Source organism: Eublepharis macularius, chromosome 5 (assembly GCF_028583425.1).
Source record: "Eublepharis macularius isolate TG4126 chromosome 5, MPM_Emac_v1.0, whole genome shotgun sequence".
NCBI lineage: Eukaryota > Metazoa > Chordata > Lepidosauria > Squamata > Eublepharidae > Eublepharis > Eublepharis macularius.
This window is the reverse complement of record NC_072794.1, coordinates 41,387,764-41,415,561: the sequence shown is the minus strand read 5'-3', so window position 1 is coordinate 41,415,561 and position 27,798 is coordinate 41,387,764. Positions and strand designations below refer to the sequence as shown.

The following is a 27,798-nucleotide window of genomic DNA, read 5'->3' as shown; positions in this document are numbered from 1 at the left end:
TACAATTCGTTGGGCCTCAGGCCAAATATAAATGTGGCAGGATTGCCTTTTATCTGCAGCTACTTAAGTAGGTAACAATTTACTGGAATCCATGTGGGCATCTAATAGAATTGAAGTTTCAGAAAAGTGAGAACAGGTTAACATTTTCTTTGCCAAAAACAAATGTGGCAAACTTGAATGCTGTTACTTGTCCAGTAGAATGGTTACTCGATTTCTAAACTGAAGGAGATTGTAAGTCTTATGTTTGTGCAAGCTGATGTCCTTAACTGGAATTTAACTTGGCTGACTCTTTGTAATGCAACAAAATGTAAACCTAATTACCTTATCTGTGTGGATAACAAATGCTGGGCATATCTCTTCCTATGAAAGCACTGGATGGGAAAACCAATGCCTTATCCTTGCAACCATTCAATATGTGGCTGATCCAGTCTTTGTTTCTATGAATGTACCATTTCACATATAAAAATATTAAGGAAATATTGGTTTAATTAGTATATTTTTCATAACACGATATGCATATGCCAAGATCCAACTTTTAATGCACTCAAACCTTATTAGCAATCATGTGTGAAATTAACAAAGGAAGTAATTTCCATTCATTATACCACATAATGTGAGAGGTTTAATTTTTAATTAAATTTCACCTCATATTGTGCACTCTTCAAACCACTGTTTTGCAAAGCCATTTAATCTTTCTCCTCCCCTCCTCTCTGCTAGGCAAAAAATCATGCAAAACAAGGAATAAAGGAGGTGAGGAGTAAGTTGAAACACAAGGTATGTAATGGAATTTGTACTTTCTTACCTTGTTTCTTTCTTTAGTTTGAAGCATACACCTTACAGATCCCACGAGATTTGTGTTTTTAATGACTTTTGAAATATGCTTAGCCCTTTGTTCAACAATACATTTTTTATAACAAGCCCTCTGGCAACTCTCTGTCATTCTATGCATCCACTGAATAATCTCTTTATTGTTAGCATATTTTATCATGGAAAAACAGAGGTCTTCAAAGATACATTAACAGGATGTATGTTTTCATAAAGCTGATTGCTTTGATATCACAATTGAAGCCTTTGCTTCAAGCTGAGAATTTAAGGCAAACGAGTTTTACCAGCACAATGTAATTCAGAAGGTGTAGTTGTCTGTTTAGGTTTCCTGAGATCTGTAAATGGTGGCAGTACTTTAGCATGCTAAATTGCCTTTAAGATTCAAGAACAGCAGGTTAAAATTATTGGAGGCATGTCACTGACGTTTGTTTATTCGGTTGTTATTTATTTGTTCATCCCCAATATTCTTTGAAAATTCAGAGTAGCTTTAATACTGTCTCTCCCCCTACCCAAGTGTCCAGACTATCTATATGCATTGGAATGCAGTTGTTTCTCTTGAGAGCTTCAAGCTATTTAACAGCTATTACATTTTGCTACAAATTAGAATTCCGTTTTTATTTCAGAATTTTTGAATGATTACTTCCTCCTCCCAGTTTCACTAAATTAATTTTAGTGCTCTGTGTGTACATGTGCACAGAAATTTTTTCAAGCATATTTTGTTCTGTAGGAAACAGAAGATGAGACTGGAACGTGTAGCTCAGGTTTGGTGCAATACCGTCAAATCTACAGAATGCATAATTCAAAAAGGCTTAGTACAGAAAAACAAAGACTTGCCCAGGTAAGGCACACAGAATTTTCAGTGTCCCTGACTCAAAATCTGCAAAAAGATTCTACCATATAGGAAGACATTAATGAAAAATACAGTTTCTCCTCTTTGCTCAAGAACAGGGACATAAAATGATGTTAAAAATAGGGAATAGTTGAATTTTGTTGTTTTTATATTTGCCTCCTCCCTGGATCTCACTGTGATTTTGTAATTTTAAAATCCCACATAAAATCCAGATCATTAACAAATACCCTACTTGTGCATAATATTTATGTTCATGCTAACATTAAGTATTTACTGCCACATTCTAATTATTTGTGCAGAAGTGTTACTGAAAGGTTACAGAATTATAAGCCAAGTACATATGTTAGTTTCATGTTGCTGTAGCCTCATTACCTGCTCAATCTCATAAAAACTGCACTTTCAGAATAAATGTATTGCAGAAAGGATATACAAAAATAAATTAATGTTTATTTAGTTGTTCATACTAAAATGTAATTTTTTACTGCCTTAAATAGAGCAGTATCACTAAGTTCATCCTATAGTGATTAGCAGTAATAAATTGGCAAACTAGTTTGCCCTATGCTGTCATCTTCAAATCCATTTCATTCCCTGAGAAAGAAGGAGTAGTTCTAGCCCAAGATAGTAGTGCCTTGATTTCCAGGATCTTATTGCTGTGCTAGGAATGACTTCTAGTATGTTGGAAATGCCTGCTGAATGTGTGTCTGTTTGATAAGCCATATATTTATTGAAGTTGTTATTCAAAAATTGCTTTGAATATCAACATTTACATATGCTAATCACAGATTAATGTTACAAATGCTGAAAAAATAGTTATGCACTTTTTGGGCATTTAAACATGAACACTGACAATCACATTTAGGTGTTAACATTAACTGAATTTCCAGCACGTACCATAAAACATGCATACAAGTAACGAAGTTGTATTTAGGACCCATCTGAGAAGATTATAGCTATAGAAGGATTTGTTCATACCAATTCTGTTCACACAAACCTACACTTGATCTTGCTACATGCATGCCAGCCACCACCCCAAAGATCGTCCTTCATGGTGTATAGGTTGCAGGATGTGCTTAAATGGGTGTATGTGAGTGCAGATTGACAGATAAGGAAGTGCACATAACTTGACATGTTCTCTGGTACGCAGTATAGTATGGGCATTTCCATCCATCTCTTGGATGGAATATGTGCAGACTAAGGGCTAGTTGTCACTGAGTGTGTTTACAGTTCAGTTCAATTAGTTTTTGTTTGTGTACTTGTACTTGAATTACAAATTATTGTTAGTGAAATGAAATGCCTGTTCATGTAAGTTTTCTTTTCACATTAAAAGTGATTTAATTAATGACAACTTTCTCTTTGATTATTCATTGGGAGCCATTCTTTCCTCTTTGCACCTGCGCCCCCCGCCCCTCAGTTTTCAGGCTAGACTATTTGAAGAGTTGGCATTATAAAACGGGATAAAAACAAAGTTATCTTCATTCTTGAAGAGCACATTTGTACTATTGTTTTTAACATCATCATAAGTAGCATTCTTTTTTCTAGAGCAGAATATGAATATGCTTCTTCCTCAGCAAATACTAGTTTTCAGTCCAGTCCACAAGTTAGTCCCTTTTTACTGACAAACTGTATAAATGAAGAGTTATGTAGTCAAATGACAGCATCTGATAATGTGCAGTCTGACCCATAAGTGCTTATGGCATTAACATTTATCATTCTTTAAGATATTACAGAGGGCTTGGTGGTTCTTGCCCTAGCAGCCCAACAGGGGGGTTGCATATAATTCTCAATATACTGTTGCACCCGGTAAAGCAGTGTGGCAGTAGAAACTGTCAGCCATTGCAGCAGGTGAACGGGATTCCTATCCTTATCAGAGACAGATTGCAGCCTCTGGTGGATGCAGGGGCACCTCAGTTAGTACTGTGCAGTAGGGCCAACTACACAGGGAGCAATCAGTCACTTGTATGGTACTTACTCCACTACTGTTCCACCTTTGTTTCTGGTAAAGGTCCTGCTTTCTCTCTCAGTTACCACATAGTGACAACAGTTTCTACTCCCATACTTCTTCACTGGGTGCCAGTAGTCATATGTATGTGATCTATTATAAGAGCCCCATGGCGCAGAGTGGTAAGCTGCAATACTGCAACCCAAGCTCTGCTCACGAGTCTGAGTTCAATCCTGGCAGAAGCTGGGGGTTCAGGTAGCCAGCTCAAGGTTGACTCAGCATTCCCAAATACAAATAGGTAGAATGAGTACCCAGGTTCCTGGGGGTAAAGGATAGATGACTGGGGAAGGCAATGGCAAACCACCTCATAAAAAGTCTGCCAAGAAAACGTTGTGATGCAACATCCCTCCATGGGTCAGTAATGACTCAGTGCTTGCACAGGGGACTACCTTTACCTTACCATTATATATGTATCCAGTCCTCGGTCTGGATCTAATTTTTTTGCTGGTGGAAAAAAGGAGGCGGTGTCACCTTTGTGGAAAAAGCAGTGAGGGGAGGGGTTGTAGTAAAGAGGAAAATTGGGCAAGACTGAATGAAAAAAAATGGCTGGATCCAAGCCCTAGTGTGCTACTGCAGTCAGTGTGTTGGTTCCAACTTGCAAAACTCACTTCTATGTTATAATTCAGCAATGGATTGAATTATATATCATACAAGAATACTATGAGAGTCAGTGTGGGGTAGTGATTAGGGTGTCAGACTTTGATTCAAAGTGCTGCTTCAGTCGGAAGTTCACTTACCTCACTGGATTGTTCTCAGGCTAAAATAGCAGAGGGGGAACCACTGGGCTGGATCCTGGAGATCTGTTCTGCTAGCAAGATGCCACCGATGTAAGAAGGTAGGGCAGGGGAAAGCAGTTGTGCCACAGGAAAGTACTATCACTAGCAGAACAGATCTGTGGGGTTCAACCCAATTTATGCTTCGCTGAGTTTCTTTGAGAATAGGTGTGATAAAAATATAGCAGCAGTAGCTGCTGCAATTTTAAAAAATGACAATTAAGATAAACTAAATTATTCTCCCATGATGTTATGATAAATGTTAAGCCTTGTATTTGCAATTTTTTTTGAGAGGGACAACAAAATATAAAATGGTATCCTGTGCCAGGCATGAGCACAAGTTTCCACATCTATTGTACTCTAATTGCCTCCCCCCCCCCAATTTAACTAATATTACAAAATGTTGTTAGTGCTGCATTTTGTTAGAGTGTGGGCTAGAGTGGGTAAGCTGCTTTTCCAAACTGTTTGTTTCTGTGTCATATGTCCATAGGAAGGTTCATTCCTTATTCTCAAAAAAGCCTCCCGTGGCAACACTGTGCCATGCAGGACTTCTTACTCAGGGCAAGCAATGACTGTTCAGAGAACCAGAACATGAGGGCAAGACTCTTTGAATCTATACCTGGGAGTCTAATAGACACACCTTGATCTGATGATGTAACAGTGGTACTACATATAACCACATTCAGTATTGTGAACTGTACTATGCTTGCTACCAAACCCATCAGTCCAAAGAGCATCTGCTGTAATATAGGCACAATGTACAGAATGCTCAGTTCCATTTTAAAGACTTTTTTCATTCCATGAAAATAAATGTTTCCCTCTGTGGCTTCTCAGTGTATGTTCACATGTAAACACACAGAGCATCAAGTTCTTCAGAAACCCAGTTCTGTACATATGTAATATATTGACAACTGAGAAAGCAAATAATACGTATGAAAACAACTGAGCTGTAAAATGTATAGTTAACACTTTTAAGCATTATGACAGCTAGTATGTCATTTTCTTCCACAAGTTCGGTATGTTCCATAAACTGATACAGCAAGATCTATTTTATCTTTGTTTTAAATATATAGCTGATATTTATAGAGAGGTTTCTCTTTAATCTGGATTTTCACACATGTATATTTTTATGTTTATTACAATTATGAAAATTACAAATCTACTGATTTATTTTTCAGTTCTCTCTGCTGCTCCATTTTAATTGTTCAGTAATAATACTAACCTTAATAAATTACAAATGTATGTTACATCATTATTGAGGCTGTATGCTGGCAGAATGCTTAATTTATTATATATTTTAGATCTTTTTGGATAAGTTCTGAGAACATTATATCATACCAACAAATGCATAAACTGGGTAATTAAATACACCCAAATCTTAGTGGCAGCTGAAACACTGGAATTGTATAGATAAATAAATTAATTTAACTGTGAGATCTCAAGCAGATCAGGCCCTTATTTTATATTGTGAAATGGAGCTTAGGAACCTTTCAGCTACTTAGTATGTATGGGTCTAAATAATGTCTTATATCTATCCAGTGTTGGGCTAATGGTGTTCCTCGCTACACTTGTCCTAATTTCAGTGCATGTTTGGGATTTTTTAAAAGGATTTCATTGCAAAATTTACATGGATAGATATTTCCCAAGGTCAAACACAAATTACTTGGGGGGGGGGATTAAACATCTTCCCCCCAATAAACTGTTGTAAACCAGTGCCTTTATTTCAAGTTATGAAATTGTAGAAAAAAAAGATGAGCCTTAAGATATTTAATAGCACATTATCAGTTCAAACCTCATCTCTGGGTTGGGTTTTTAAGCACTTCGGTGTGCTTTCTCCTAAGTGACAAATGCCAAATCAGTAATTTGAAGTTATTAAAAATAGATTGATAATTTTGAGGCCAGGTTGTTTGAAGAGTTGTAATTATAAAATGAGATAAAAACCAAAGTCGCCTTCATTCTGGTAGATCACATTGATGCTCTTGTTTTTGACATTGTCATTAGTATTATTGTTATTTTCGAGAGCCGAATATGAATATGCTTTCTACCCCAACAAATAGTAGTTTGTATGCCAGTCTGCTAATTAGTACGGTTATTTCCTGTTTTTTTGATGAGGTTTAAATAAATGTCAAGGGTACAGCCATGAAGATCTCCCAATTAGGCTTTACGTTTGTAAAACCCAGCCCCTTTGCTTTTGTGTGAAGATGACAGTTCCAACTGCAGCGTCAGTCTAACAGGGCTCAAGGGAGAGGGTACTTCTCTGCTTTTATTGAAAACAAGGCCAGTTTGGCCCAGGGAGAATATCGGCATTGGTCACAGTGCAGATCAGTTGTTAACAATGAATATTTACTAATCTCTATCACAGCCAGTGTAGGCTTCTTTTTGGTTTTTAGATCAACAATAGACTTTTAACGATTCATGCAATTTATGCAAAAACAATCCCCACACAATTTAGAAGGGAAATCATTTTTTCCTATAAATTGTTTCATCATCTTAGTTTCCCTGTTCTTTGTGTGTGAAATGAGCTCCTGCAAGTGACAAAAGCTCCAAAACCACCCCCACCCACCCCCCTCCAAAATGCATGGTTGATCTTTGAAAAGAATGGTTCTATTTCTGTAATACGTGTGTCAGCCTCCTCATAGCTATTCTGGGCTGTTTGGTTGTGGGTGTGCAGAGGGGGAGAAGGAGAGAGAGCTTAACTGTATTGCAAGTCAAAATTAACAGATGGATTGCCCTAAGCAAGGGAAAAACCACCACAACAAAATGTAGTGAAAGTGGAGGGCTGAAGCTTTTTTTTATTGTTAAGCCTTATTAAAACCTTGGCATGTATTTTACTGTTAACTCTTTCGTATCATTGTGGTGAACTAATAATCCATCTCTCCTCTGTGTAAATTAGATTGAATGCAGCATTATAGGAAAAGAAAAAAGATTCTGATACTTTCCCTTTTTTCACATTATCATCCTATATCCATGTCTTTTTTTTTAAAAGAAAAGCATAAACTAGAAATACATTCCTAATCTCAGATTGCCAGTGTTTCAGTTTTACAGATTTCATTTTTCTTTTAAGTATCCATATATGTATGTTGTTTTCTTGCAGAATGGGTTAATTGCAATTCAGTTTCTACAGCATTGCTTAAAAATAAGGATTTCCGACAGAACAAAGGCAAATATCTTGGCAGATCTGCTTGCTACCATGAATATGATTTCTCTGGTTTTCTTCCTCATAAGCATTATCTCAATTGACAGGGTGGGCTGTGGACCATTTAAAATGAAACCATCCATGGTTTAAATAGTCACTTATCAAGTATTTTACTGAGTTTTATGTGACACAACTACATGCTCATTTTATAATTAATAAACTAACAAGGGCATCCTTGTCTCCAGTAAAAATATATATATTAGGTTTGTTCTTTGGGGCATGCACTAACTTGTAGCTGTAATAAATACGTTATATTTTATAAAAGACATTTGGATAACAAATATGGACTTTTAAAGAATTTGAACATAGACATTTTTAGAAATACATATATCAAAAACATACATTCATACATTTGACTTTTTCATAAAGGTGCTGCATTTTAAACAAACCAACCCAAATTGTTTCAATTTTGTTATATATTGCTGCACCCTACCATCAAAAATTCAGCGCAGATTACAGCATGTGATATAGCATCAGCAAATTACTATCTCTAATACAATTTATGAAGCCTCCCCCAAAAGTGACCTTGTATGTTGCTTGACCCACAGAACTTGGCAGAATCAGTGTTCTCATATTTTACCCTTAAACAAGAAATAACGTAGACAGTGACAGGAGGAACATCCTTTCCTAAAAATTAATGCATGCAATTCAGCTGCAGCGTGTGTTCCACGTGGCTGGTGTTTCTCACTAGGCAAGTCTCCTGCAGGGTGGCATCTTGGTCATTTTCAGAAAGCAGGGTGTCCCAAACATCAGGAACTTCCCTTCCCCTCCCCCCTTCCCATGACCAGCAGAGAAAAGGCATACTCAGTAGCTTGCTGCCTTCCTGTCTTGTTAGTAGGGAGGGGGGTGGGGGAGAACACACAGAGCAAAATACACTCAGTCCTGACATGGTAGAACACCCATACTATGAACTAAAAGCTGCATGCAAGAATTCAAAGTGGACTAGAACATAATCATTTCAGAAGCAGAAAGAGGAATACCTGTGTGTTTTCCATTGGAATTGGATCCGGCCGAAAGCTTTAAAATCATGCTGTGGTTTATGCATGGAGCACTCTCTCCTTTCTGCCGTCTTTGACTCCTGCTGGAATTTCTGCATGAAGCTAGGACAGCATTAATTCTTACCTAGCAATTAAAGTAATGGGAATAAAATATTATATGTGACAGATGTCATATAGAGTAACAATGAGCAGTGTTGCATCTGTGCTTTAGTAGTGTGCTTCGGGCTTTAAGAAACAGATCTTTTTATGGAATATGGGAAATTCAGTCAATTAGCAAGATATTTTGGACAAAAGAGAGCATAATCTGCAAATGCACTTGTTAATGAGAATTTTGTTTTAGGAGAGGTTCTTTTTTGCTTTTGCATGTCAATTTTGATCCATCTATATTACAAAAACTACTCGTATATCTTTTAATTAAAAATGAAAGATCGGGATGGCAAATGCTGCATATTATGGACTACAAGACTGCCCTCTGGTGGTACATACCTTTTCTATAAGGTATAGAGATGGTGGATGGTGCATGCTGAACCATAATTCTAGCCCAGTATCCTTTAGAAACAAAATGTTTGTTCTTAACATAGTGCTTTTAGATAAAATATTATTTCAGCTGTTCATTTGATGCTAATGCTGGTGCTATCTTACACACTGCAATCCCTGCCCTTCAGTTCCCCCACACTTCCCCCTTTTATCATAGACATATCATGCAAAATGAGGAGAGGGAAGGTCGCTGTAGGAGAAGCACAAGTCCAAAGTCTGCTTGGAGATGCATGGCTAGTTGTGTGGCTCTACACCGCTGCAGCTTCAGAAGGTTCTGTGAAAGTCCAAAGAAAACAATTTTATGGAGCTAAAGATCTCACTTCATCTGTTCCTTTTTCTTATTTATTGTAAATATTCACAAATTACCACTAATTTCATATTTTTGACAAGTAATATTTAATATATTTCATTCAACATATTAGGACATCTGATTTTGTTTTTGCTTCTGTTTTGGGACTTATATTTTAAAGGTTTTAGTGTTACCTTTAGTGTTGCTTTTAGTGCTATTTCTCTTCATTTGCCCTGTTCCTATTAACAAATTTATTTCCCTTTTAGAATGTTTTTTTCTATAGCACAGAAGAAGTAGTACTAGCTACCCCACCAGAAGAATATTAGTAAACATGAGCACGATTTTATTCTACAGCAATCACCAGCGGTGTTTTCTGGTTTCTGCAGTCCTCCTACCCTTCAGGTGTTAAATTAATAAGGACCAACAAATGCACCCAATAGAGTTAGTTCCCTGTAACACGTGGCAGCCAAGTTCTTCATTGTCATCCATGCTTATACAGGAAACGGCTCCTGGTTCCAATCCCTTCAGTGAACAACACACAACAAAAGAAATGATTACTCGGATCTTTGGATTTTTCTCATTTACCTAGTCGAGTCAATTTTCGTTCTCTCTGTTCCAGTGGCTTAGTATGGGAAGCAACAGTTACAAATAATGCAACAATATTAACAAAAATACTCAGCTTTGTCCACACACACTTAAGTCTGGCAGCCATTGAATAATATCTTGCTTAAATAAGAAGTTTAAAATTCCTTTTGAAGTTATTCAGGCTTGGATGTAAACAGAGCTCTGGGGCAAAGGAATCCAGCAAGAGTGTAGTAATCTATGAGAATGCCTCTTTGAATGCCCTTGCAATTCTAACTGTATCAAAATAGGCATAACATTTCCATAAGGTTGCTTTTAAAGAGAGCTGCTGTTCCTAAGAATGGACAAATCCCTTGCATGTTAAATTGAACAAACAAAAACTTGGCTGTTTTCCAACACAAGAGTTCACAAATTATAATGATGTAGCATTCTATAAACATCTCAAAGTGGCAGATGTTAGGTAAATTTGTTGCCTATTTTATGCAAGTGCCCCCCAAATGAAGAGTGTTAAATAACTTTCCTAAAACTTGAAACAAATGCGGCTTTTTTTCTCTCTTGTTGTAAATGAAAGAAGTCTGGTTATTATTAGAATACTGATCAGGAAGGAAACAGGGTGCTGTTCCCCTACCCCCTCCCCCCCAAAAAATGGCACAGAAAAATGTGCTCACATGAAAATGCAGAAAAGACAGAAATGAAAAGCTTAAATAACTGCAAACAGCAGGGGACATCCGTAAAGGAAAGCTGTCCTAAATGACTTTGACATTTTTTGCAGGTGCACGTTCTATGTCGCTTCATCTAGTAAAGTTTTAGAAAAGATTTACAGCTCTCCTTTTGGAATTTATTAAGCCTTTTCCCCCCAGAAAATAATCTGAGTAAGTGCCTCTCCCTTGCGTTGTTGTTTCTTACCATTCATCAGAACTTTGAAAGTATGTTTCAAATTATCTGCTATGGGCAGAGCATCGATTAGATAGGTCCTGTAATGATGAGCTACACAAATTATTCCTCTATGGTGCCATGCCTGTTATCTGCGTATGAAAACAAAACTGAGCCTAAAATCGTTTTGGTTGTTCATTTTCAATGATGTCAGAAAGCTAACATGCTGTCAATTATGCCCTCAAAATGTTGTTTGTGTTTTATATAAATCCTGGACACTAATGGCAACTCAGATAGAACTACGTAGGCTTAGGAAACTATATGAGTTAGCGCGAAGATCAGTGGAGCTCTGTATTTTGTGATCAAAAGAGCTAAGCTGAGCTTGTTTGAGCAAGATCAGGGACATCCCATTGACTGAGTTAAATCTTGATATACAGTATAAGTTCTTTCCCAGCCCACGTGACTGGTAACTGCCCTGCCCTAACACCGTGCCTCTAGGGAGGGGGGAGATTTACAGAGCAACGCTGCCTTGAACTTCAGCTCACTCAAGTCAGAGAACTTCCCACATAGGTCAAATGAACTTGGGGATTGTATAGCTTCTGTGTTCCCAAGGCACAGGAGCTTCTCTGAAATGTTCTTTGCAATATAACTCAGAAGATTGTATACAGTATTTGCTCAAATACAAGGCTAGCTATTTTTCACAAGTATGCCACACACACACACCCCACGGGGGTCATCTTACATTCACATATAAGTTAAATTTGTCATCTTACATTCACATATAAGTTAAATTTGTCCAATATAGCATTTTAGGGTGGTTGTCTTATATTCAAGTTCCTTTTTCTTTCAAGTAAATAGTTTTCTAGGGTCTTAAACATCGAACTTTTGAAAGTTTTGCACCATTCTGTCTGAACTGTTGTTATTAATGTCCAGGTCTAGGTTTAAAAGCTAAGTTTTTTCACTTTTCGCATTATTTGCCCAGCTGTTTGACAAAGAGTTCTCCCTCACTGAGTACCCAATTTTTTAAAATAAAAATCCAAACTCACAAAAATTCAACTAAAACTGTTAAGCCCTAAAAGAAGTGATCCACCTGCAAAGAGAGAACTCCCACTGAAGTAAAAATTGGTGAGTTTCATTTCACACATACACCCCAGCTGCAAGTTTCCATTTGGCTTCCCAAATGGAATATGACCAGCTGCCAGAGTAGATCTGGCACAGAGGGGGCTCTCTAGTTGTTAGCTTAACACCAGCCAATTTCAGCCACCCTGGAAACCTGGTTCTTTGTAGACTGAGCACACATTACTCAGTTTCCTTGCATTCTTCTGTACAGCAAGTTTATCCAATATATGTGGGATATTATAGTATTATACAAGAACTAAAATATAGCAGAACAGCTTTGAAATGATTATGCCAGGGATCCCCTACCTTTTGGAGTCTGTGGGCACCTTTGAAATTTAAACACAAGCTGGGGGGCACAACCACAAAATTGCTGCTGCAGGAAGTGGAGCCAACCACAGAATATCATGGAGTTAGACTGTACATAACTCTAATAGTAACTAGGGGTGTGCGCTTCAGGTGTCTGATTTGGGTAAATTACCCGAATTGGACCCAATCCATAAAGATTAGGGATATCCGAATTGGGGCCAGCATGCTGGCCCCGATTCGGAAATCCCTAATTAAAGCTTTCCGAAGCATTCGGAATGCTTCGGAAAGCTTCAGGGCTGAGTCTAAAGGGCCCTGCTGCTACTTGCAAGCAGCGGCGGGGCCCTTGAAACATCATCCCACCCCAGCCCTCCACCCCCATTTACCTTGTTGGCGGCAGCGGTGGCTCTGGTTCCTCTGCCGCCGTGCCACTGCGCTGCCGCCTAAGCCTGCGGGGTGGTGGGGAAGGCCAGAGTCGCTGCCGCCACCTCTGGCCCTTCCTGCCCCTCAATTGGCCACAGTGCACCGGTGGCCATTTGAGGGGCAGGAAGGGCTGGAGGAGGCGGAGAAAGCCCTTCCTGCCCCTCAAATGGCCGTTGTGGTGCCGCCGCACTGCGGGCCAGTTGAGGGATAGGAAGGTCCAGAGGAGGCCTTCCCCACTGCCCCACAGGCTCAAGCGGCGGCGCGGCAGCAGAGGAGTCGAGCCAAGAACCTTGATAGATGAATGCTCCATCTTGGCCTCACCAGCTCTTTAAAAACACTTGGTCAGCATCAGGAAAAGTATTGGTGGGTACCATGTTGGAAACCCCTGTTTTATGCTGATTGGCTCAATAAGCACTAGGTATGTTTTATGCTGATTGGCTCAATAAGCACTAGGTATTCTTATAGAGTGAATGACCTGGATCCAAACTACCATTGAGCAAATGGAAGAGTGCTTCTGTGTAGGAGAGGATAGATTTTCACCTATTTTGCCTTTTATATATCAATCTCAGTCAACCATGCCTCATGCCAACCTGTTCCTGAGGACACCCCCCCACACACAAAAAGGGAAACAACCCTTGGTGTGGCTTTGGGGAGAACTCGAGGCTGCAGTAGAAAATGAGAGTTGGGAAGACCATGCATCAGAAATTGAGGTCCACTTGCAGTTTGCTAGGTCAAAGCCACTGTCCTCTCTGTATTTAAAATGGGAGGAATCGTCCTTGTGGAATTGCTGTGAAAATGAACGGGGCAAAGATTGTAAGATACATTTCTCACTAAAAGTATTAGAAACTACTGTTAACATTAAACATCTAAAAGCATTTAGAGCATTGACATTTCCTCACTAATTTTGTGCAAGGATTGTCCTTCCTATAGCTATCCCTAAATTTTTAAATGTCAGCAAACGTCTAGCTGTAGCAGAAAATGGAAGTCGATCTTTGCTCAACTGCTTTACTGTTAGAATAGGAGAAAGTACCTATTATTTTTATTTCCAAATGGGAATATTTTCTGCCCCATCTTAATCAGTGCTGCAAGTATGCAAAACATTGGCAGAGCACAATTTCTGTGGGATTTTTTTAAAGTAATGAAGATGAGGGTAACTGTTACTTCCAGTGGAATTTTGCCAACTCTAATTGGAGTATTCAGTTTCCATTTCCCAAGGGCACCTTTTCTTTTTCTTTTTTAACCTGCCATATTTACAAGCTGAATATTCATTGTTTTCTGAAACCAGGCTATGGACCTTCAGGGGTAGTCCCAAGAGAGTTTATTCTGTTGACAGAAATAATGCATCCATAAAAGGGAGGGAGCTTGGTAAGCTTAGAAATACAAGGCAAGAAGGACTTTTAATTTTTAGAAAAGCAAAGATCACTTTTAAAATAACTTTTTAAAAGCTGTTTATCATAGGTAATGTTTCTGAAATCTTAAATGAACATCTTCCTTTACTCCTGAAAAAGCTGTTTTGATTCTCAGCAATTAAAATTGAAGAAGAGCACTAGCTTGGATATATTCATGTCTCTATGTGTGCACGTGTGTATACATGCATGCACAAGTGTTTGTCTCAATTTATTTGGCACTTTGAATGTACAAGTGCTTTGCACACTCATAAACTTGTCTTGTAATAATTTGAAATTTCATTTTTTTAAAATGTTAACCACTTAGGATTTTCTCTTTCTCTATGCCCCTTCATACCTGTCATGCCCTGGTGCATTCTTGCATCATTAGGAATTATTGCAAAATTCTTTTTGAATTGAATTCATAAAAGATTTTGCTGTTGTCTTCTATATATGGGAATCCCCTTACCCTTTCATCTAGAATTTGTTCCCCCACTGCATCATCTCCCAGGGCTCTGTGGAGATTGCAGACATTGGAAATGTATGTAATTCCAAAGGTACACAATTTCATAATCCTACAGTTGGGGAAATTTAGGCCTGACTCCAAGGAAGAGAAGAGTTGAGATCTCTGGATTATAGTCTGTGATTCAGGGATATCTTTTTTAAAATGCAATTTTTGGTTTAAGTATTTTTACAGAAAAAGATGGATTTCTCATCCTTTTTGTAAGTGTTCCAATACCAAATAAAGTCTGCCAACGCTTTTAAAACATTGAGTTCATGTATTTTATCTGTCAGTATGCTTGTTTCAACCATCTCCACTGCCTTGATTAACCTTTCTCTTGTTGGTGGTGTTGAAAAAGCATTCCAGTGTCTGTCATACACATCCTTTGTAACTATAAAGAGGTTCTGCAATAATAAACCAAGAGCACTTTGTCCCTCTTTTGAAACATCATGGGTTGGATGGTATCAGCTTTTCTACTCGATTCCATCCACTTCCTCTGCTCACTGCAGCTCCCATCCCTTTATCATTTGACCATGTGGGTCTCATGATCCCTGGCATATCCTTTTCAGTGGTCGAAAGGGAGCCTTCTTCCCTCTTGCGCTGGTGGAAACTCTGGTACTATTCAGCCCTTCAGATCAAGGTCCCACCATTTGTTCTTTTACATCCAATTTGAAAATGATCTCAATAATTTTATGCTAATAATTTTGGACATAAAAATATGAAAGACTTATGCAAGATCCCCATAGCATTTCCACTACAGAGCTGCATTTTTATGCAGTATTCTGCTTAACTTTGCTGGAGTCATGTACATCACTTTAAATTTCTAAATCTCTTAGAAAAGATTGTAATAAAAACTGCAGTTAAATTATGAGTCTTTGCCCACAGATTCTATAAAATATTAATGCTTAACTCTTTTGTTCATATTTGCCACTAATATACAAATGGTAATAATCTTAGACCAAGGTGAAATGTGCAGGGGATTTTCTCTTTTCCTTCTAAACATTTCTTTACAATTGCTCAAAATAACATAAAGCCTTCATTTTTTTTTTAGAAACAATGTGTAGCTTGTAAATACAGATACAACAATAATATAATCATGTAAGGAGTCTGTAATGATTATGATTTACTAAATCCTTAATTCTACAAACATTTATTCATTTTTTACTTAACTTTGAACAACCAACGATTGATAACATCAGCATATATATTGTTTTAATTTGTTTTTTTAATTAATCTTAATCCCATTTATATATTGATAGTTGCAAACAGTGATACTTAATGGTTCCAAAAATAAAGGAAATAATAAGGGTAAAAAAGCTTTGCCTTGCCTCTTGAACAATCTTAGTCCATTCTGAAGTTGCTGTAATTTTTCTTAAATGTACTATAAATAAGTAAACTGTATCCATGATCTAAATTATCTCATATTAAAATTTTCCAGAACTACGAACAGTCTACTCATTCATAGGTTCCAGCTGAATCTAAATTCGGCATTACTGCTAGATTTCTGGTAATCTTTGGATTTTTAAAAATGTTAATAGTTCTATGAATATTATTTCCTAAATCCTTCATTTTAATAAAGCTAGCCTGATCCACTTATACATAGCTATTTATTCTCAAAGTATTGCTAAAAAAAGATTAAAGCGTAACTTTATCTTTGCAGACACGGTTTGGCTATCTTCATACAATTCATCATGATGCTGCCTTGGATGAGGATGCCGATGATGAAATGGACGGAACAAGCAAGTAAGTCAACTTCTTAGGAAGTGGAAGTCCCCATGTTTCAAGTTGCATTCAGCGTTCCTTAGATTCCAAACATAAGGTGGCCTGAACCCAATTGGTTTCATGTACAGAGCCATCTCAGAGCTACTAATAAACTCTGAATTTCATGCAAGTGGTAGAGGAAAAAGGACTCAGGAAATTATCCCAATGTAGAGCACCATTGTGCCTCATTCAGAAGAGTATGTGTGAGAGAAGAGGGAGCTTCGTTTGGGAAAGAAGCACAGCAGATCATAACAGGAAGTGAGAAATTAGAGCTTGGAGTAAAAATAGTAGATGTACAATAATGAGGAAAAGAAAACACTAGATGGAAGTATTGTTAGCACTGATTAAGTTGGTGGCTTTTCAATTAGAACAGCATAAATGAGAGAATGAGCTAATGTGTGAGAAGTGGAAAAGAATACCCTTTATCTTGGTGAACCTAAATAATAATAAATGTTAATATATGCCGGGTGTGCCAGGCCTTTTTAGTGTGTTATGAGAAGACTAGTATTGTGCCATGCAAGAAAGTTTCTTGTGAGCCCAAAGGAGCCACAGGAAGGCTTCCCACTTAATTTCTGTATGAGTTACTGCTCCAAGGCAACTCCTTTTAATTAGGTCATGCTGAGCAATAATTCTGCTGCATCTTTCCTTTGGGTATGGTGAGATCATTCAGTCACTTTCAAGGTAGGTGCATTGCAGAGTGCCCACCTTTAGAGGAGGCTGCCTGTTATATCAATGCATGAGTCTCTGTTCCTGTTTCCAGTTTCAAGACATGTCCAAATCAGTGACTCATACAGGAGCATTGGCAGGTGGGCAGGGGGGGGGGGCTTCTGAGAAGGGGTAATTACTGGGTTTTTTTCCAGTTGATAAGAGCAACATTTGCATCCAATTTCAAGTTTTAAAATATTGCAAGCTATTATATGTTTAGAAAAAACTGCCCTAACACCACTGTTGTAAGGCACTGTGAATGCCATTTTACATAAAAGACTCTCCGGGATGTTGTTCTGGAAGAACGTCCATATAATGAAAGCTAGTGGCTTCTGAACAATTAAACATTCCCAAACTAACCCTGATCTCATGCCATCGAAGCTCACTGTGTGACCATGGGCGGAATAGTGTTGTAAGCCACTTTGGTTCCCTACTGGGGATATATATATCTAGATAAATCTCAGGGCTTGGTAACTCCTCCACATGAGCATTTACTATTGCAAAGTTTTCAGACAGTTGATTCTGGGTCTATCCTTTTCCAAAGTGAGTTTTTCACGCACGCAAATATACGCATCAAGCAATTGTCACAATGCATTATAGGTGTACAGGTTTTTTTTCTGCCTGCAGCAATAAACTGCTTCCTAGCCTTCCCTCCTAAGCAAAGGACAAGGAGGGATATTCTTATCTTTCTTTTTTCAGGGTGTCAGAAACTAGAAGAATTTCACAATTTGCTAAATCTTGTTGATGTGAATAAAAGCACAAGCCTCACTCTATTTCAGTTAGAACAGAAAATGATGTGCTTTGTATATCTTTATGGTTTAGAAGAAGTCGGGAAAGTATTAAATTGATCCAAATATTGTGTGAAATTTAAGGCATTGGGTGACCACTGTTATATTAAAAACTTTTTTGTTTTACATGATAAATTTGAAGAGCTAATCTGATGGAGCATAGTGTGTTAACGAAATGATTTATTTTGTCAAAACTTAACTGTTCCTTATAAATCACCACTAAAAGGTGTCACTGACTTTTTTTAAAAAAAAACTCTCGTTTTTATGGTTATAATGAGTGAGAATGATGAAGTGGCTTTCTGGGTTTGTTTGTTTCTTAGGTTGTCATCTGAAGACAGCGAGGAAACATCTTATTATTTGGATGACAGTGATGACTCAGGAGAAATGTCCAAAACATCTGGTACCCCGGGAGAAATGGACTTGCTGGGAGAGATTTTGGACACTTTAAGCACACACAGTTCTGATCAAGGAAAGCTTTCAGGAGCCAAGAGCCTCGACTTCTTTCGATCTATGGATGATATTGATTACAAGACAGTGGTTTGTTTCTCCCAACTTTCCCAAATAGCTTCTTTGCTTTTACATGATAACCTGTATTTAGTAGTGGGAGCCCCATGGATGACCCACACAGGGTTTTTATGGTCTCGAGTATTTGCCAATTCTCCTCTAGTCTTCATGTATTCCTGGCTAAAGTAAGAAGGCTACTGGGAAACAGGTTGCTGGTCTGTTGCAGCAGTGTTCTTATGGTGTTCTGTTCTTAAGGCCATCATGTTTATTTCAGCCAGTTGTGGAACAGAGTACATAAAGATGCCAAGTCATATGGAACACCTTTTTGTATGAAGAACAGATTTTTTAAAAAATACAGTTTTCTTTGAGGAACAGATTTTTTAAAAATACAGTTTTGAATAAATGGTTTAAAAAGCGCTTGGTATAGGATATTCACATAAAATCTCAAGCAGCCAAGGAGTTTCATCCTCACAGGGATACTGCTCAGTTATGCCCTAACAAAGGCAAAATGCTGTTGGTGATTCTACTTGAAGTTTAGTGTGAGTGTTAAGGAATGCATATTAAGACAAAAATATTGACTGTATGTTTCCAGAGGTGGAAGGGTCAGCAAAATTCAGTGTCTGTGGCAGTGGAAAAGATAGCCTCAGAGCTGGGAATAATTAGGAAAGGAATCCTCTCATCCACTTTTTCTTGCTCTGCCTATATCCTTATTTGTTGTTTCGCGCAACTGTGCTTGATGTGCATTGTGAATTTTGTCCACTAGGGATATTGGCCAGAGCATTATCTACACCATCAATTATTCCAAAGTGAAAACTGAGTCAAGGCAGAAACCTCACAGATTATCTGGACAATCATTTCCAAATTGTATGCCATGAGAGAGTGTCAGCATCCTGAAGGGGCCCTGGCTCAATGGAGGAGTATCTGCTTTGCATGCAGAAGTCCCCAACCCTTGGCATCTTCACTTAAAAGGACCAGGTAGTAGGTGATGTGAAAGACCTCTGCCTAAGATCTAAAGAACCTGAGTAGACAATGCTGACTTTGATAGACCAAAGGTTTGACTCATTTTTAAGGCAGGTTTATGTGTGTTCGTTAATGGCTTCTGTGGACCCAACGTACTACTCTCTGTGTTTGACTCCCTCCAAATCAGCATTTCTGTTGCATCTGTGCTGAATTGCCTCCTCTCAGAGGAGATGGTCCACAACATCTTTGAATCACTGCCCCTTATCTGCCTCCTTCCAACAAATAGAATTACAATAGGGAGGGGAGCCCTCCAAGGGTGCACAATTCTAATTTTTTACATATATTGGAAAACTCAGGTCTGCATTATTCTTGCTTTGAAGTTGCATTAACCTCAGAGTTAAAGGGGATGCAGACTGGCATCATGGTAAGATATTAGCTGAGGATAGATCTCCATGCAGTTTTAGTCCATAATCATTTCAGTGAAGGATTAGTAGTCCAGTCAGAAAGAATTGTTCTTTTTCTAATTGAAGCCAGTGTCAGGAAGCATCATGTAATATAAACATGTGTCCTTTATTTCAGAATAAATCCAACACTCCGAGTGAGAGCAATCTTGCTCTGCTTTGCAGTGGTCTGACTTCTGATCAAGGAGAGTGGAATCTTGGGCAAGATGACAGTGTCCTCAGTGGGAAGCAGCTTCCTCCATCACCAAGGAAACGCGTTCCTTCTAGCTTTGGCCACACCGAATCTTCCTTCGTGCTGGAAAAAGAAAGTCCTTCCTCTGCCTTTTGTTCTGACAATGTAGACTTAAAATCTCCAAACCAATCTCAAGAAACTATGCATCCATGTTCTCCAGGAGATTTACTTGTAAAAAAGACTGAATGGGGCAAAACACTAAACTGTACATCAGTGGATCCAGGGTCACCAAACTTGAGCCACAGTCCTTCCACTCTAGTCCCTTGGGAGAAGGAACCCAAAAAAGGAAGTGAAATCCTAGAGGAGGGTGGGCTGCTTCAGGAAGTGGTGTCCTTGTGTAAAATGACTTCTGTTTTCAACCATGGTTTAAACATTTCAAGTGACCGGATTCCTGGTAGCAGTGGAAATAAGGCATAACATTTTTTGGAGGAGTTGCATTCCCAACAAAGACTACTCAGGACTCCATCTCTCCTTTGTGAAAAGATCACAAAGAAAACAGACTTTTCTGTTTGACTAACCTTAGTTGTGGTTTGCTTCACCAGTACATCTTCCCGTGTTTTGTTTTGAATATAATCTCCTCTTAAATTTGTGGCATTTTAAGTTCATAGTATGGGTCTGGATCAACAAATTCATTCTTGAATCAAGGTACTAATGTGACTCCCATGTTTAAGCTACAGCTGGTATGTAGCACTTGGTTCACTGTCATGTCCCCCCTGCATCCTGTGCATAAGGAAACAAATCTTTCCAGGTCGTCAGTGGCTTGTATCCTGCTGAGAATGAAATGAAGAATTACAGCCTAGACCATGATCTAATTGCCTTAAAACTGCAAGGAAGGGCTTAAATATCCTAAAGGATAAATGGCAGATATTCAGAAAAAAAGTAACTATGAAGTGCTTGGGAAATAGGAAATGTGAATCTGTTCCAAACTACAGGAATTCCTGTGACCAAAGTTGGGTCATGTATATGATTATGTTTCACATAGTGACTGCACATTTCCACATATGAGAGCCTGATCCAATGGGACGTTCCACTGCACATTGTCTTCCAAGGTGATAATTGTTTTAACATACTGAAGCTATACCCATCACAGAGAGGAAAGATCTCTCATGATGAGTTCATCACCACATGGATGAGTGTTTAATGGTTTGCTTGAATCTTTCCTAATCTACTACACAGGCAGCGTATCCCAGTCTTCCAGATCCTCAGTAAATGGTACTGCATATTTTTATCTTACTAGAGTAGTAAAATGCAGTGTAAAGTTTACAGAACTGCCCACATTTCTTTTTTCACAAAGGAAAAGGGCTGTTTAATTGAAATTGGCTTTTCTGACTTCAATATTTCTATATTAAAACAGATCTACTCCATGCTTGTTGGTGCCCACTTAACTTTTGCAAGTACCTTTTAAAAGTAGTGTGTAAGTAGTTGATGTTGCAATCCTGGACAGTTACTCCAGCCTACGGCTTGAATCCACTGGAGCATTTTCAAGGACAGAAGGATTTCTGCTTGCAGAACCCAACTTCTTGCACCCAGTTGTTCCATGCCTCAGCTCACTGATTTCAGACCAGAGTAGTATGCATAGGATTGCCCTGTAAATCTTTATGGGTGCTCTTCTGGACCTAATTGTAAAGCTATTTTATTTTTTTAAAATAACTTCTGATATCAGTAGCTAAAAAAATAGAAATACATTAGTTTTGCAGGTGTAACAGTGCAATCCTATGTTGAGTTACGCTAGTGCAAGTCCAGGGATTTCAGTGGGCTTAGATAGGAGTAACCTGCATAGGGTAGCACTGTGAGTCAGAAAACATATTTCCAGTTACAAGTCAGGGAATTAAAGAGCCCCACACATAGCCTATAAAGAATATCCTATGCAGCTTCCTGGTCTCTCCTGCCAGCAGTGACTCAGGACTGGTCTCTAGCCTATTACTGAATGCACCATGATACTTGTAAATGTGTCTATCTGCCACATGCTATCTATGCTAAATTGTCCCTGCTTTCCTCCCCCCAGCCATATCTAGGTTTGCCCTGCCATATTGTGGAGGTTGCTGGCCTACAAATGATCTAAATCAGAGGCACCCAACCTTTTTGAGTATGAGGACCTCTTTTTAACATCAAAAAAAAATCACATATCCCTTGCACATGTATCCATTACTTGAGAAAATACATAATGGCAGAAAGATCAAAATAGCAGTGCTCAGCATACATATGAATTTGCAGACCCCTTGCAGTACTTCCCCAGGGTTCTCTAGCACCCAGGTTGGGAATCTCTGTTCTAGACTACTTGCTGAAAGAAAGTCATGTTCTCATGTCTCTATATACAAGTGTAGATTAGAAACATGATCGAGAACCCCATGTATGTGTTACCTCTGTGTCCAGATGGAGTCATTCTATTGGAAGCATAGAAATTATCTTCTAATAAGTGAGAATGGGAATAACATCCAAGTGGGATGTGGGTGGAGAGGAAGAAACAAGATGTCTGGCAAAATGCATACATTTTGGATGACTCACATTGGCAGGGAAAGTGTTAGGGTGTGTTATGTAATCCTTGCTGAGTTTACAGTAATGTGACTTCCTCATCGTCAGCCTTTTTGAAGTAAAGCTTCATTTTATGTCCATTTGAGTTGAAATGCAGGTAAATTAAGACTGTAGAACTCACATGTTCTTAATCACGGTTACCAGAAATTATTTTAGAAGGCTAATCATTGTGCCTTATATTTTTATTTAGTTGCTTAATATCTTTCTTTCTAACAAAAAAAGGACATAACACTTGCCAAAATGGTCAAAGTAGCTATTTATGAAGCCTTTTGCTGGCAGGTACTCTGTCCCAAACCTGTTCCCCGAAATCTACATAATGCTACATGTGTAGCATTTTGATCATTTCTATAGGAAACAAATTGTTCTTGTTGAGTATCTTTTTAAAAAACCCACGTGATAGTCTTAGGGCCTTCTAAAATCACCACTGTTAGTATGATGATGTTAGACTTCAGGTAAACTCTAAAATTTCTCAGGAGTCCTAGTAGGTATAACTGCTAGGAGCTGCAGATTCCTTTCTTTCTCCTCCAAGGAAAATATGGGATTTTTGCATTTAAATTTAGCCTACTATTTAGACTATTCAATTTAGAACCATAAAACTTCTAGTCTAATCACATTAGACCTTCAACTAAGATTTTCTAGTTCACCATTAGTCCGTTAAAATTATGACAGTTTTAAATATTGGACACCAGTCATAGTTGTCCTCAGATGTATGGTGGAGGAGACTCTTGTAATTCCGTGTCACAAAATCCCCATATGGAGAGGTTCTTAAGTTATCCGGAAGTTTATGTTACGGGACTTGAAATTAGTCCATCCACCAAAGCTGCCTTTGACAACCTTTAAGGGCAGAGGAAACTGTTTGGCAGAGGCAACAGCTTTAGTTAGGGCTGCCAATGGAACTGATGGGTAATGTGCTGATCTGTCATTCCTGTTCCATCACCCCCTAATAAGGCCCAAGTGCCATGAAAGGTGATCTTGTTTGTTTACCTATCCATCTATGCATAGAAAGTGACATAGAGTAATATGATTGTCAAACTGGGAACCAGTTTGGTGTACTGATTAAGAGCATGGGACTCTACTCTGGAGAACCAGGTTTCATTCCTCGCTCCTCCACCTGAAGCCAGCTGGGTGACCTTGGGTCAGTCACAGCTTCTAGGAGCTCTCTCAGCCCCACCCACCTCACAGGGTGTTTTGTTGTGGGGATAATAATAACATACTTTGTAAACCTCTCTGAGTGGGCATTAAGTTGTCCTGAAGGGTGGTATATAAATTGAATATTATTATTATTAAAAAGTTATGCAAAGAAATAGAACTTCTGGATCAAGGCATGCTTTTAAGTGAATAGTGTACCTTTAGGAATAGTGAAACAAGCATAGGTTTACTGAAGCTTTGATTGTTCCCTGGCATTTCAAATAGTGATATTGTTGTGTGGGGTTTTTTTTATTGCTAAGAGTTAGGATATTGAAAGCTGTCAGTACTGGCTAGCTGTGCTCCTAAATATGTCAGCAAGAGTTTTCCAATTGATTGAATGCAAAGCCTGTGCTCATAAGGACCTTTGGAAATGTTAATATTCATAGGTGGAATAGATAAACAACTCAACCCACTGAAAGGTTCTCCTGTGCAGAACTCCCATTTAAATGACTTTGCTTTAATGGGATTTTTACAATTTATGGTAGATTGTACCAATCTTATGTTGGGTAGATTAAAGGCAGAATAAGTATAACTTGTGTCCTTATCTTGGTTATACAGACTGGTTAAATGTTAAAGTAGGGTTTTAAATAGCTCGTATTGTGCAGAAGGGGAAAAACTGGTAGCTAGTTAGTTGCCAAGTTAAAGCCATTTGGAAAATGTAAGACTAAAGGTGATATTGAGCTTTCTTCACCACTGTTAGTCTAACATAGACATGGAAGAATAACAGGGACAATACCTTTCTCCTTAATACAGGCCAGTGTATGGTTCATCTTTTATTCCTGGTATCTGGCTTTTTTCTTTGACTAAAGTTCTTTGTAATGTTCTCCTGTTTGGGAAACTGCTTGATCATAGAGTAATTGAAATTAAATAAATGCCAATCTAGTTCTACACAAGTATCAGGCATAACGTTATATGAACTTTAAACCATTAACTGTCATTTAAATTCTAGCATCAGTATTAATATGGAAACTACCAAGTCCAAAATGCTTTGTAAGATGCCCCTCTTTCCTTATCTCAGATAACCATAATAAGGGAGCTACTATGATGTGAGGGAAATTGTTGGCTTTTGACAAAATATATTGGATTTTGTGCAATATTTTTAATTTTTTTAAGTGATTTATTTTTACAAATATATGCATCTGCTTTCCAAGCAGGTCTTTGAAATTGATTTTGTAGCATTTAATTACAATTGTCTGATGAATAAAATAACTCTATTTTGTCAGTCAACAAACGGTATTACTATTGACTGCAAATGGCTAGGGATGACACGTTATTGTGTTATAATCAGAAACACAGGCTTTGCCAGTTACTCAATAGACAGCAATGATTCACACCTGATAATATCTCTGTATGACACTGTACAAATACCTGGGGGACAGAATTCATCAGGAGTCACCAAGATTTTTTGATGCTCACTTTCTTTCTTCTTTATGCCATCAAGCCATCTCTGGACCATACGACCAACAGTAGATGCAGGGACAGTTCTACGATTATCACCCAAAGGACTATTTGGTTTAGCACAGTGAGAAGGGGGCTGGTGCTCCATAGGGGCTCACCTTGCTCCCAGCCATCAGTAGCAAGAGAGGTGACAGGCATCCCAATCCAGCTTGGCAGAGGCCCAGTCCCAGGAGGAAATGGGTGTGCCTTGCTTACAGTGACAAAGTACCAGTTTATGATAGGTATTTATGTTTTCATAATCCACCATGTAGCATCCCTAATGGTTACCATGATTGGTCATATCAGTAGATGATGCCAGTACCTTTTGAATTGATGTATTGTCGAAGGCTTTCACGGCCAGAGAACAATGGTTGTTGTGGATTTTCTGGGCTGTATAGCCGTGGTCTTGCCAAGACCACGGCTATACAGCCTGGAAAATCCACAACAACCACCTTTTGAATTGTTTGTAAATTACGTTAATTTTTATATTCATATATTGATGTACATTTTCTTCTCATGGCCAAACATTCATCAAGAGCTACTTTAAGTAATGTACTTGAATGATTCACCTTAAAGCACCGTGCAGTTAGTGAGCTCTGGATGCAACTTGCTTGCCAATATTGCGGTGAGTTTACTGTTCATACACAACCTACCTGTGATGTGGTGCAGTGAAAAAAACTATTTTTGAAGTTTTTTTTTTTAATAAGGGGAAAAGTCAGCTTTGAACAGAAGAAGCCAGTATCTAGCCTTACCTTCAAATAATTTTGCAATCTCTTTTTTGAAGACGTCCTTTATAGAACTTTCATATTGACATTATAGGAATAGTCGATAAAGTCCAGGATTGTTTGTATTGGAGTACCTTTTTTTATCCCTTCTTACATTGCAGACCTATTTAAATGAATCAAAACTCTGTTATACATAAAGCCAGCCACTAATATAAAAACAAGAGACTAAAACTGCCACCTATTGTAGGGTTTTGCTTGTACTGTTTTCACACCTGACGTTATGAGGTTAACTCTGGAGCACTGGTCTTCAACTGGTGTGTTAATACCTACAAGGGGATCATACCTGACCTCAGGCATTTTGCATCAGTGATGCCATTATCATTACAAAAAACAGTTTTGTTAGAAAAAGAGACAATGGAAAGGAGCACACCAGGGATAGAGATTATATGCAGGAGGAAAAGATCCTTTACTGTTAATAGTCATGAAGGAGATTCAGGAGATGAAGCTTCTCAAGTCTGCGGCAAGATTTTCTATTTGATGTAACCATTAATGTGTACAAGTTTTGTCCTCCTAGCTCTTAAAAAGAAGAAAAAAATGGGAAGAGCTAGTATAGCATTGTGATTAAGAGACTGAGATATGAACCTGATGTCCCTGGTTAGAACCTCACCTCAGCCACAGCTCATCAGGTGGCCTTAGGCAAGCCACATTCTTTTGGCCACTGGAGTATGGCAGTGATGACGACAACACTGGCCTACTTTACAGGACTATTGTGTGGATTACAACAAGATGATTACAACAAAGGTACATGAAGCCCTTTGAACACCAAAAGTGCTGTATTGCATATATGGAAACAAAACAGGTCCCACGTTGCAAGATGGGACTTATGGGTGGATCCTGGCTCCAGAAGTGTTGAAGACTACTGCTTTAGAGTTTAAAGATAAGAACTTGAACTCCTGTCAGTAGCACCTCTGAATGCACTTTAACTGTTTTTGTTAATGTCAATACTAAGTATTTGGGAATTCCACATTGCCGTAAAGTGCCCCACTGTGTAATATAAAATAAAAAGTTACCAAACTCATGTTGCTCAGTGGGTTTTACTTCCTGAATTGATCACTTGTTTGGATTATTAAAAGTCAGTTTTTAGATTTTTTAAAAAGTTGTTCAGAAGGTATTCTGAAATTTTCATCATTATTATATTTGCCAAGTTTGTTAGAACTGGGAAGTTTTTAAAATTGAACATTGAAAATATCGCAATATGGCCCAAATTATAACCACTGCAGAATTCTTGGAAAGTGGCACAGAATATGGAGAGAGCTACACATTACTGTAACTTTGTATAAAGCTTGCCCATGTCCTATTTAGTAGCCAATGATGCAGGCAAAGAAATACACAACTTCAGCAGTATCTGAATAAGGTGGGTAATATCGTTATACATATAAAAAGATACGAAGCTGCAAATTTTGTTGGCCTCCCCTGTCCTTGCTGCAATGTATCGTTCTGCCTTAGGTGGACTGTAAATAACATACGTGAATAAAGAAACCATCCTTAAGAATTATATGGAACCAATGCCTAGGATCCATAGGCACTAATTATCAAGCAGAGCTCCTTGTTAAGAAAAGGAGACAACATTTCCCTTGCTGCCTGTTTCCTGCATCCTCTTTAGTGCAAGATCAACGGGTGTGCGGAGGAAAGGGTATCCGTATTGGTGGGGCTTTTCAAAAATGCCACATTCTGTGACTTGTATAAACTCTGTACAATCATCCATTTGCATAATTGTCCTTTATTTTGCATAATGCCGCAATTTTGGGCTATTTTTGTTTGTTAACCATTAAAAAGGACAGTGAGGAATGC

The 27,798-nt window shown here is 38.3% G+C and overlaps 1 protein-coding gene across 2 annotated transcripts in view; it reads left to right on the top strand.

Annotated features, from left to right (window-relative positions):
* The window catches only part of DENND1B (DENN domain containing 1B), a 250,847-nt gene extending 223,825 nt beyond the window's left edge, over positions 1 to 27,022 (top strand). For both annotated transcript variants that reach the window (XM_054980351.1, XM_054980350.1), the window contains 5 exons: positions 718 to 774; positions 1,553 to 1,663; positions 16,315 to 16,397; positions 18,229 to 18,445; positions 19,952 to 27,022. In XM_054980351.1, coding sequence (XP_054836326.1) covers positions 718 to 774; positions 1,553 to 1,663; positions 16,315 to 16,397; positions 18,229 to 18,445; positions 19,952 to 20,482 — 999 coding nt within the window. In that variant the 3' untranslated portion in view covers positions 20,483 to 27,022. The remainder of the gene's footprint in view (positions 1 to 717; positions 775 to 1,552; positions 1,664 to 16,314; positions 16,398 to 18,228; positions 18,446 to 19,951) is intronic.
* Positions 27,023 to 27,798: the final 776 nt, after the last annotated feature.